The sequence below is a fragment of the Spermophilus citellus genome (assembly GCF_964194105.1).
Source record: "Spermophilus citellus genome assembly, chromosome: 11".
Lineage (NCBI taxonomy): Eukaryota > Metazoa > Chordata > Mammalia > Rodentia > Sciuridae > Spermophilus > Spermophilus citellus.
This window is the reverse complement of record NC_138192.1, coordinates 102,971,688-102,984,057: the sequence shown is the minus strand read 5'-3', so window position 1 is coordinate 102,984,057 and position 12,370 is coordinate 102,971,688. Positions and strand designations below refer to the sequence as shown.

The 12,370-nt window shown below is 34.6% G+C and overlaps 1 protein-coding gene across 5 annotated transcripts in view; it reads left to right on the top strand.

The window, feature by feature from the left end:
* ALS2 (alsin Rho guanine nucleotide exchange factor ALS2) overlaps positions 1-12,370 on the top strand; it is a 75,592-nt gene that overhangs the window by 27,246 nt on the left and 35,976 nt on the right. For all 5 annotated transcript variants that reach the window (XR_014017997.1, XM_081261106.1, XM_081261105.1 and 2 more), the window contains 4 exons: positions 64-160; positions 1,285-1,362; positions 4,432-4,614; positions 10,699-10,870. Coding sequence is in view for 4 of the 5 variants with exons in the window: in XM_081261106.1 (XP_081117232.1) it covers positions 64-160; positions 1,285-1,362; positions 4,432-4,614; positions 10,699-10,870 (530 nt within the window). In the remaining variant the exon portion in view is untranslated. The remainder of the gene's footprint in view (positions 1-63; positions 161-1,284; positions 1,363-4,431; positions 4,615-10,698; positions 10,871-12,370) is intronic.

Sequence of the window (12,370 nt, the reverse complement as noted above, 5' to 3'; positions counted from 1 at the left end):
GCAAGATCATAATTCTTGCTGAGAATACATTGATTTTGTAATGTTTGTGTGTTTATCTTTAAGGCTTCAGCCATTGTGTGTAAAGTGTCTGGATGGTAAAGAAGTGATCCACCTGGAGGCAGGTGGTTACCATTCTCTTGCACTTACTGCCAAATCCCAGGTAAAAGATAAACCGTTTAAATGCTGATCTTATTTCCATTCCACATAAAGCAAATATGGTTTATTGAGTACCTGCTCTGTCAGGCAAAAATGTCACATCTCATTTAAACTTTTGAATGTATTATATGGTGCTATTTCCATTTTACACAGGAAGAAAGTAAGCTAAGAGAAATTTTGTAGCTTAAGATATTCTTAAATCACAAATGCCAGATAGTAGAGCTTGCATTTAGCACTGGTCTATCTTACCAAGAAGCCTTATTTATTTAATGTTGTTTTATATTGTTGATTTGTTCTTTGATGAAGAAAATTCATAGTAATACACAAAAAAGGGCATTTTTCTTTTGAAATCATGGGACTTAAAAGTGATTTCTGACATTATAAACCTTTCTAAGAAAATAAGTTGTTTTAAGTTATTCTTAAATATATTCAGATAATGGCTTCTTTACCAATTCTCTTATCTTTTTAAGAAGCCAGTGAAGGACTCTAGCTACCCTCCCTCCCCCCTTCCTATTTTGAAAGGAGTAGGATTTATTCAAATGAGAAGAAAAGAGAACTCTCACAGGGCAAGAGGGGATCTGATAGCAGGTTGTCCTAAACTTTTAAATATTTGATTTTTATTTTAGATTTCACATACCTAACAATTTCTGGAAGAATATATGTTCTCAAAACACACTAGTAATTGTCTTTAAGTGGCTAATTCATCAATGTTTTCCTTTTTTGAACTATCATCACAGTCTTATACAAGGACCATGAATTATTTTCATGATCACTATGAACAAAAAACATTTTCATTTAACATAATCTTTGTGATCCAGTTTTCAGCTGTCTCTGGTAGAGCACAGATACTTTTGTTTTTCCTATAGTGACACTGAACTTCATATACCAAAAGCTTTCTGTCATTCCATAGTTTCCCTTCTGCAGAACATTTACCTTTATTTTTTTTATCACTTTCTTTGCAAGTAACTTCTAATGTTACTTTAAAATACCTGTTATTTTAAAGAGTGAATGAATAATATGAGTAATTATGCATGATTACTGATATATATTAATGATTTGAAAGGTTCAAAATTGATATGCAAGATCAGATTCACAACTCTTATCTCCATTCTTTTGCTTTTCTGGTAGGTTTACTCGTGGGGTAGCAATACCTTTGGTCAACTTGGGCATTCTGATTTTCCAACAACAGTTCCTCGTCTTGCAAAGGTACTTTTCTGAGCTTGATAACAATTTACTCAGACTTCTAAATTATAATACTTTCATGTTTATTATTTCTAATTACAAAAAAATTAGGGGAATTGTATATTTGTAGCCTAATATTGTTTTGATCCTTAAAATTTTTTTCTAGTAACACGAAGCCACTTCTTTTTAAGCTAAATATGCTTTTTAAAATATGTTTTATTTGGGCATGGTGGAACATGCCTATAATCCCAGCTATTCTGGGGGCTGAGGCATAAGGATCACAAATTTGAGGCCAGTCTAGGCAACTCTGGGAAACTCTAATTCAAAAAACAAAAAGAGCTGGGGATGTAGTTTAATGGTAGAACACTTTCTTAGTATGTATAAGACCCTGGATTCAAGTACTCCCTACCAAATGTGTTAGTTTTAATTTCTTAACCATAACTGTTCACTGAATATTTATAGTTCTTTTGTCTTTTTTAAGGCAAAAAAAATCAAATAGTGAAAGTTCTTTTATATTTTGTATTTTTCTAGAAATTGGAACCAGGGGTGCTTTACCACTAGCTACCTCTCCTGACTTTTTTTATTTTTTAATTTGAAACAGAATCTTGCTAAATTGCTGAGGGTCTCACTAAATTGTTGAAGCTGATTTCGAACTTGAAATTTTCCAGCCTCATTTTTCCCAAATTACTGTGATTACAGGCATGTGCCACCATGCCTGACTAAAAGTACTTTCTTTTAAAACAAGTGTTAGGACTGTGATATTTTCTGAGCTTTATTCGTAAAATGTCTACTTTTTGACTTCTCACTTCAATTTGACTTTTTCATATAACATTTTGTGGTGTTGTGTGTGTATGTGTGTGTGTGTTTTGTAACATACTTAGCAGTAAAATCCTTTTGTAAGCCTTTTCAGTTTCTGTAATAAAACTAAAAAGTATAGGTCACTTTTTCACTGTTTTATGAATGGTTTTTATTATATAATGTTGTTAAGAGCTTGGTAGCTTCTAGTTCCTTTTATATAAATCTGGAATAGTGTTTTTCAACCTTTTTCAACACTTGGAAGAAATATCAAATTCTCATTAATAATATTAGTTTCTTTTACAAGGGTTTTGGTTTTTTGGTTGGGGGCAAGGTAGGTGCATGGGATATGGATCTCATTTCTTTATGCATTTTGATTCTAGTATCTCCCCCATCTGAAGGCATCCTCTTTCTATTGAGAGTGATAGAAAATAAAAAAAGGGTAGTTAGCTCAATTTTAGGAACATGATTCAAATTTAAACTATAGTTAATAAATATTCCATTAATTCATATATGCAATGTTTACCATGTATCCATCACTAAGACTTTTCCATATTGCCTTTTCTTTCAATGAACTTAATTTTACTTGGAAGTAAAGATAATAAAGCATCAGAGAACAGGTAGTCTAGTTTAATCTTAAATATTTTCAGTATATGACATAGTAGTAAGCCATCCAGTTTCTGTTTTCACAAAAATATAGCAAATTGTTGTTTCTTTTTTTTTTTTAATTTAAATAAAATAGAAAGTATACTTATTCACACTAAGGAAAGTTTTAAAGTATAGCATTAGAGACCCTAGAAATCAAATATTCTTTTAACATTTTTAGAGTCAGAGAAGAATAGAATTTGTTATTAGGTCTCAGTTTCATAATTCTTTAATTGTATATGTAAAAGTTATAGCATCACCTTTTTATTTTTTTAATTTGGGGAAGGGTAAACATGAATTTTGAAGTGATTCCAATCAGTCTGAGAAAATTAAAAGTAAAGACAGTAAGATTTGAATTAGTTTTGATTAGAGACTGAGATGATGAGTTTTTTCTTCCTATTAAAATCTCCGTTTCTTCCTATTAAAATCTTCTGGGTGCTGACCCACCCAGAAGCCAGGTAACTGAATGGCTTGAATGGCTTGAAAAGCAGAAAAGGATAGGTATGAAGTTGTGGAGATACGCATGCACCCCCATCACCACTTGCACAGTCACCTTGTGCTTGGAGCCTATCTAGACAGGAAGGATCTAATGGACTAGGATTTTTGTTTGTTTGTTTGTTTATCAGCTCAGGAATCAGACGGAAGCTGTATAGACATAAAAGATCAACAGATTGGGTTTTGTTTTTTTTTTTTTCTTATCAGGGTTGGAGTCAAGGCTAAAGCTGGGTCTAGAGGTTTTAGGGAAGTAGTTCTGCAGCAGTACACTTTCTTCAAATTAATTTATGATGAATTTGATATGTAAAACAGATCATGATGGAACCACCTTAGTTGAAGGTTTGTGGGAATTCCCTGGCACCGGTCTTTCCATGGTAGTTCCTGAATCATTAGGCAGAACCTCAGCTTTGAAAATCATTGGTTTAATTAATGGTCTTCAAGCTTTTACACATATCAGAATTACCCAGAGGGATTGTTAAAACAGAATTTTGGATGTCACCCTCAGTAACTCTGGGGCCAGAGAATTTGCATTTTTAACCGTTGCCAGGTGATTGTTTCTGCTGTAGCAGCTACAACAAAGACCACTCTTTGAAAACCACTGGTCTAGGTTCACACAGATGGGCTTCTAGGGGTCCTGCCTATTTCAACATTCTGGGAATTGGCATAGTGAATTCATATCAGAAAGGTAATAAATTACAATTGGGAAACTGCATTTTAGCATCCAAGGTTTATTAGAAAGAAGATAATATAGCCTTAATTTTTTTTCTTTTTACCTTGATATTTCTGCACACAACTAAATGTGGGTGGACAAAGGTGTATTTTAGCTGTTACTTTTAGAGTGGGGCTCCAGACATTTCTGAGCCTCTTGATTGTAACACAGATTACTCTGGGGCTTCCAAAAATAACTCAGAAAATTAGATCTGTGGTTTTTCCTTTTTAGATACCAGTCTTTGGATTTTTATAAAAATAATCCAGTTCTAAATGAAAAGGCTAAACGTGGTATTTCTTTCTACTTCTTTATCTGTTCTGCATTTGATTGCACACTTTGCTGAGTGACTTTGTGCCATGCCTGTTTAAGTAACCTAACATTTTGGTTCTGTGCATCTGATGTTCTTTCTGATTATCTTCATCTCAGACAGTATGTTTCGATCATTTTAGGTAAATGGTGGAAATGGAGTCTGGAGTGTAGCTGCAGGCCAGGATTATTCCCTGTTTTTAGTGGATACAGAAGACTTCCAGCCTGGGTTGTATTACAGTGGCCGGCAGGACCCTGAAGAAGGTGACAGCCCTCCAGAGAATCCCAGTGGTACTAAGACTCCAGTACTTCTCTCCTGTAGTAAGGTGAACAGTAATTGGATCTTAGGCCCACATTCTGTAACACGAGAAGTCTTTGATTCTGTTTTTAATTGTATGTATGCCTATTATTATAAAATAGCAGTGCATGCATATTACTGTGTAATTTACTTGTTTTGTGTATTGTCTATCCTTACTATGGTGTGAGATTCATGAGGGAAGGGATTTAGGCTTTTATTCACTGCTATATCCTCATAGTACATACTTTATTTTTTTAAAATCTTTCCATATTCCTTTATTGGTACATTATAGTTATACATAAAGATTCCCATCTCATTATGTATTTGTACATGTACACAATATAACAGTAGAGTTTGGCCAGCATCGATCCCCAGCACTTCTTCCCTTCCTACCCTCCTCCCACCACCTGGTCCCTTTCCTCTACTGATCTTTTGGTTTTCATGAGATATCCCCACCCCCCACCTTTCTTTACCTTTTTCCTCTCTAGCTTCCACATAAGAGAGAAAACATGATTCTTGACCTTCTGAGTCTGGCTTATTTCACTTAACATAATAGTCTCAAGTTCCATCCACTTTCCTGCAAATGACATGATTTCATTTTTCTTAATGGCTGACTAAAACTCCATTTTGTGTATATACCGAATTTTCTTTAAATAAATTCATCCATTGATAGACAGCTAGGCAGTTTCCATATTTTGGCTATTGTGAATTGTGTTGATATAAACATGGGAGTGCATGTATCACCGTAGTAAGATGACTTTGATTCTTTAGGATAAATATCTTTTGCATAAATATCTTTAGGATAAATATCAAGCTGGATCTTATGATGGTTCCTTACCTAGTCTTTTGAGGAACTTCCATACTGATTTACATAATGGTTGTACTAATTTACAGTCTCACCAATAGTGTGAAAGTGTTCCTTTTTCTCTATATCTTTCTCAACATTTATTGTTATTTGTATTTTTGATGATTGTCATTCTGACTGGTTGGGATAAAATCTCTAAAGGTTTGCCAGGCGTACACCTGTAATTCGAGCGGCTCCAGAGGCTGAGACAGGAGGGTTGCTGATTCAAAGCCAGCCTCAGCAATGGTGAGGCACTAAGCAACTCAGTGAGACCCTGTCTCTAAATAAACTACAAAATAGGGCTGGGGATGTGGCCCAGTGGTTGAAAGCCCCTGAGTTCAATCCCTGGTAAATCTCCCCCCAACCCCCCTGCAAAAAGAAATCTCTAAAGTTTTGATTTGTATTTTCCCATGATGTTGAACATTTTTTCATATATTTGTTGGCTATTTATACTTCTTTTTTTTTCAGAAGTATTTGTTTAATTTATCTGCCCATTAATAGAATTATTTGGGTTTTTTTTGTATTAAGTTTTTTTGACTTCTTTATATATTCTACATATTAATCCTCTGTCAGAAGAGGAAAGATTTTTTTTCCCATTCTGTAGGTTCTCTCTTCATATTTCTAATGATTTTCTTTGCTGTGCAGAAGCTTTTAAATTTGATGCTGTCGCATTTATTAACTCTTGGCATTTATTTCATGAGTTTTAGGGGTCCTATTGAGAAAACTGTTGCCTGTGCCTAATTGCTAGTATCGACCCTACATTTTCTGGGAGTTGCATATTTTCTGGTATAATTCCTAGAGCTTTGATCCATTTTGAATTAACTTTTGTGCTGGGTGAGAAATAAGAGTCTAGTTTCATTCTTCTACCTGTGGATAATGAGTTTTTCCAGCACCATTTGTTTAAAAGGCTATCTTTTCTCCAATGTATATTTTGGGCACCTTTGTTCAGAATCATATGACTGTAGATGTGTGGGTTTGTTTCTGTGTCTTCTATGCTGTCCATTGATCTCTTTTATGCAGTACCATGCAGTTTTTGTTACAATAGTTTTGTAATATGATTTAAACTCAGGTATTGTGATGCCTCCAGCATTGCTTTTTGGGCTTAGAATTATTTTGGCTAGGGGCTGGGGTTGTGTGGCTCAGTGGTAAAGTGCTTGCCTAGCACATGTGAGGCATTGGGTTCGATCCTCAGCACCATATATAAATAAATAAAATAAAGGTATTGTATCTACCTACAACTAAAAAAAAAAAAAAATTGCTTTTGCTTTTCTGGGTCTTTCATTCTTCCAAATAAATTTTAGAACTGTTTTTTCTAGTTCTGTGAAGAATGTCATTGATATTTTGATGGGGATTACATTGCATCTATATATTGATTTTGGTAATGTGGCCAGTTTAGCAATATAAATTCTGCCTATCCATGAACATAGGAGGTCTTTCCGTCTTCTGAGGTCTTCAGTTTTTTTCTTCAGTGTTCTGTAGTTTTTGTTGTAGAGGTTTTTCACCTCCTTGGTTAGATTTATTTCTAGGGTGTTCTTTTGTTTGTGTTTCTGGGTTTTTTATTTGTTTGTTTGTTTGTTTTGAGGCTTTTGTGAATGGAATTGTTTTTCAGATTTCTTTGTCAGCAGATTCATTGTTGTTCTATGGGAAAACTTGATTTTTGTATGTTGATTTTATAACTGTTACTTTGCTAAATTTGTTTATTCGTTCTAGCAGTCTTTTGGTGGAGTTTTTGGATTTCCTATGTGTAGTATCATGTCATCTGCAAACAGTGACAGTTTGATTTCTTCCTTTCCTTTTTTTATCCCTTTTATTTTCTTTTGCCTAATTGCTCTGGTTAGAATTTCTAGCACTAATATTAAGTAGGAGTGGTAGGAGTATACATGTTTGTCTTGTTCCAGATTTTAAGGGGAATGCATTTCATTTTCCCCCATTTATTATGAGGTTGGCTTTGTATTTTTCATATATAGCCTTTATAATGTTGAGGTAGGTTCCTTTTATCACTAGTTTCTTTGGTGTTTTTATCATGAATGTGTTCTGAATTTTTTTCTAAGGCCTTCTCTGCATCTATTTTGGATGACTAAGTGATTTTTGTCTTTCATTTATTAATTTATGTATATTAAACCATCCTTTTTTTGGAGTACCACAGATTGAATTTAGGGGCACTCAACCACTGAGACATATCTCCAACCCTATTTTGTACTTTATTTAGAGAAAGGATCTCACCAAGTTGCTTAATGCCTTACTGTTGCTGAGGCTGGCTTTGAACTAGCCGTCCTCCTATCTCAGCCTTCTGAGCTGTTGGAATTACAGATGTGTGCCACTGCACCTGGCAAACCTTCCTTGCATCTCTGGAATAATATCAACTTGGTTGTGATGTACAGTCTTCTTAATATGTTATTGAATATGATTTGCCAATATTTTGTTAAGTATTTTTACATCTGAGTTCATCAGGGATATTGGTCTAGTTTTCTTTCCTTGTTGTGTCCTTAGTTGGTTCTCATAGTACATACTTTATAAGTATTTGTTGAATTAATACCCTCATGTCAGTATATTGAAAAGCACATTTCACAATGAAGTTCTGCGTGTGTTTCAGGGAGCCTTCAGTTGAATTAGTATACAAATAGAGTAGATGAATTTCTCTTGGTGGGAAGTAAAAGCTACAGGGTCCTAAGAAGGGCTAGTGGCAGACTATGACAAACTTACAGACCATTAACAATGCTGTTTCTCATTGCTTCCCCTGATCTCTTACCTTTTCATTTTATTTTCTACTGCTTATAAAAATAATCCAATTCTATATTAAAAAGCTATATGTGGGATTTCTTGTTACTTCTATATCTTTTCTGCATTTGATTGGGCACATTGCTTAGTGTTGCTTTTCTGCTTTGGTGTTTCTTTTTATAAATGTAAATCATTGATTTATTTTTGTTTTTGTGTTCCTCTCTCAAATAACTCATATCCTCAAAGTAACATGCCATAGGAAAATTAACCCTTAGTGCTCCTACGTTTTGTATTTCTTATTCTTGTTGAATAATATGTATTATGGACTGCTTTTTAGTCTTTTTCTGGCTAGTAAGATTTTATAGGACAAGATCTAAGGCATCATTGTTCAAGATTTGACTCTTGACTTATGTATAGCTTGTTTTTTCAGCATGTTGATTAGCTGTAGTTGTTGACCATATTCTCCTTGAAAGGGTCCACAGTTTAGATAAGGGTGAAATAGGATGATGAAAGGGATGAGGTTCCAATATATATCTTTGGTTACCATGGGATGTTAACTTTGCATTGTGTATACATTTTGCCTGCTGGTTTAATAAAGATATGTAAATAAAGACATTGCATGTTTACGTTCAGTGGTATCATGGGTGAATGATAAAAAATTCCTTTTACAGAAACCCCTTTTCCCTAAAAAAAAAAAAAAATCTATTTTAATGACACATACTAATTAAACATTTACAGAGTATAGTGTGACCTTCAATAAATGTATACAGTGTATAATGATCAATTCAGGGTAATTGGTATATCTGTCACCTCAAACATTTATCTTTTCTTTGTTGAGAACATTTAAAATCCTTTCTTAGTTATTTTGAGATATTCAGTTTTTGCCAACCATAGTTATCCTACCATGCTATAGAACATTAGAAGTTACTCTTTCTTACTACACCCCTATACCCATTGACCACTCTTTCTCCATCACTTCTGCCCCTACACCCTTTCCAGGTTCTGGTAACCATGCTTCTGTTTTCAAATTCAATGAGATTGACTTTTTCAGTTTCCATATGTAAGCATGAACATGTTTTATGGGTCTTTCTGTACCTGACTTATTATACTTAATGACATTTCCTTTAGTTCCATCCATGCTGGTACAAATGACAGTTTCTCATTCTTTTTTTATGGCTGAATAGTATTTCATTTTGTGTATATATCACTTTTTCTGTATGCATTCATCTATCTGTGAACACCTAGGTTAATTCTGTATCTTGGCTATTGTGAATAATGCTACAATAAACATGCTAGTGCAGATATCTCTTTCACATACTGATTTTAATTCCTTTGAGTGTATATCCAGGAGTGGGATTGCTGGAACTTATGATAATTCTATTTCTAATTTTTTAATATTTATTTTTTAGTTATAGGTGGACACAATGTCTTTATTTTACTTTATGTGGTGCTGAGGATCTAACCCAGTGCCTCACGCATTGCTAGGAGAGCGCTCTACCTCTGAGCCCCAACCCCAGCCCTATTTCTAATTTTTTGAGGCCTTCATACTGATTTCTCTAATGGCTGAAGTAATTTACATTTCTACCAACTGTGTATGAGAGTTTCTCTTCACATCTTTGCCAGCATTTATCTTTTTATTGATAATTCTTTTAACTGGGTGAGATATCTCATTATGATTTAATTTGCATTTCCCTGATGAGCTAGTGATGTTGAACATTGTTTCACATATATGTTAGATATTTGTGTATCTTCTTTTGAGAAAAGGCTATTTAGGTCATTTGTTCCGTGGATTTTGGGAAGATTTTTGCTACTGAATTTTTTTAGCTCCTTACATATTATTATTATTATATTATTAATCTTCTGTTGGATGGATGGTTTGTAAGTATTTTCTCCCATTCTATAAGTACAGTATTTTCTTTTCATTCTGTTGTTTCTTTTCCAGTATAGAAGCTTTTTAGTTTGCTATAATCCCATTTGTTAGTTTTTTTCTTTTATACTTTTTTGGATGATAGCCAAAAAATACTTGCCCAGAGCAACATCCTGAAACATATCCCCTGTTTTCTTAAAGGAAATTCCTTTTTGTTTTACTTTCAAGAAGGCAAGATAATTCCTAGACTCTTAATTTCATATATAGCATAAGGTTCTTCTTCATTCTCATTAATCTTATGTCATGCAAAAGGGGTTACTGAGACTTGTAGCTGTCATTTGGATCTATATATCTAGGATGTCTATGGTTCTAAGCACTTGTAATATGAAATAAAAAGTATCTTAGAGATAAATTGAAGTAGATATATATAACAATACCTAGGTCCAGATATATGTACAACAAACCAGCTCTAAAATAAACAAATGAAAAGGTCCTGATCTTTAGTGTTTGCAGATTTCCACTATGGTCAGTTTGAAGCTATCTATGGTTTATTCACCTGCTTAAAACATTCCTGAATATTTAATCATTTGCATTTTCCAGTTGTATAAGCCAGCTTCAGCCCACCAAATTGATGGTAATAAATTATATTTTATCTGTAACTTTAAAATTTTCCTCTTTTTCAGCTTGGATATATAAGCAGAGTAACAGCAGGAAAAGACAGCTACCTAGCCTTGGTGGACAAAAACATTATGGGGTATATTGCCAGTCTCCATGAATTGGCTACTACAGAAAGACGATTCTATTCAAAACTAAGTGATATCAAATCTCAGATACTCAGGCCTCTTCTCAGTTTAGGTAAGTTGAAACCTCTTCCCACCAGCAACTCCAAATCATCAGGGCGCTTGTTTTATCTGTTCTTCCTGTATTATAAATAAGACTTTGTGGTTTGTTTTTTTTTTTTTTTTTAAAGGGATGAGGTCTTGCTATGTTACTCAACCTGGCATTGAACTCCTGGACTCAAATGATCCTTTCTGCCTTAGCCTTCCAAGTAGTGGCACACACTACCTTAACTGGCTTTAAGAAAAGCCTTTGAGTTTATGGTTTACTCCTTTTCTTTCCATTCCCCTTCCCCCTCTCTTTTTTTGGACACAGGCAATTCAAACTGTTTTTAGTTTCTCACTAGCCCAGCTGTCTCCACCCTATCCTGCTGCTCCCAGAGCTCCTTCTTTGTATGCAAGTTGAAATTGAAACTTTCAGAATATTAATATCTGGGGAAGTAACCCAACATTTGGACTTCCAAGCAACACTTCCAGCTTCACTAGTGTTAAGATATCTTCCATTATACTCTGAATTTTTCATTTTCTTTGCTATAGGTCTTAGAATTATATCAAGTAGATTCATTTGGATTAACAAGTGATCTCCATATAATTGGTAAGGGCCAGGCCCAGTGACACATGCCTATACTCCCAGCAGCTCTGGAAGCTAAGAAAGGAGGATCACAAGTTTAAGGCCAGCCTCAGCAACTTAGCAAGACCCTAAGCAACTTAGTGAGACCCTGTCTCAAAATAAAAAAAAGGGCTGGGGACGTAGCATAGTAGTAAAGCGCCCCTGAGTAAAATCTCCAGTACCCCCACCCCCTATTGTTGAGGGTCTTATCCCACATTAGCACAAGTTGATTAAATCTATTATTTTTCTACTCTTGGCTACAAAGAGGGATTAGAAGTGAGCTGTGATGTGGAGAAAGTAGTTACTGTGGTACTCAATAGGATGCTGCTTTCCAATAATAACTGGGACCTGAGTCTCTGGGAGGTTAGGAAGGAATGTGGGGTAAATAGATCAGGGGGATGTTTGAAGATAACCATTCCTTTTTTTTTCAAAGTTTTTTTCTATGTTTGGTCCTGTGCTCGGAAAATGGAGAGGAAGTTTCTTTTTCTCTTTTACTCCCTGCTGCGCTTTGAGGACCTAGAATTTAGGCTAATCTCTAGCATATCAGTTTTCCTACATTAAGATGACATCAATTTGTGTGGGTTCGCCTATTATTCCTAATAGAAAAACATCTGCTTTCCTAACAACTACCTCATTCTTTGTGAATACAATCACTTTGTAAATTGGGGATGATCTCATTTTTCTTTCTTTCTTTTTTTAATATGCTTTGCATTTTTAATTGTTCACAGTCCCTATTCTGTAAATTCTCTCTCTTGGGAGGGCCTAACACTATAGGATTCAGACAAGGGAAAGGGAGCAACCCCTCCTTCCTGGATTACTCTGGAAAGAAAGTGAAGACTACCTTTCCCCTGCCCCAGTTCCCAATGTCTGTGTTGGTCTTATCTGATCTATTCATCTATTTCATTTCTT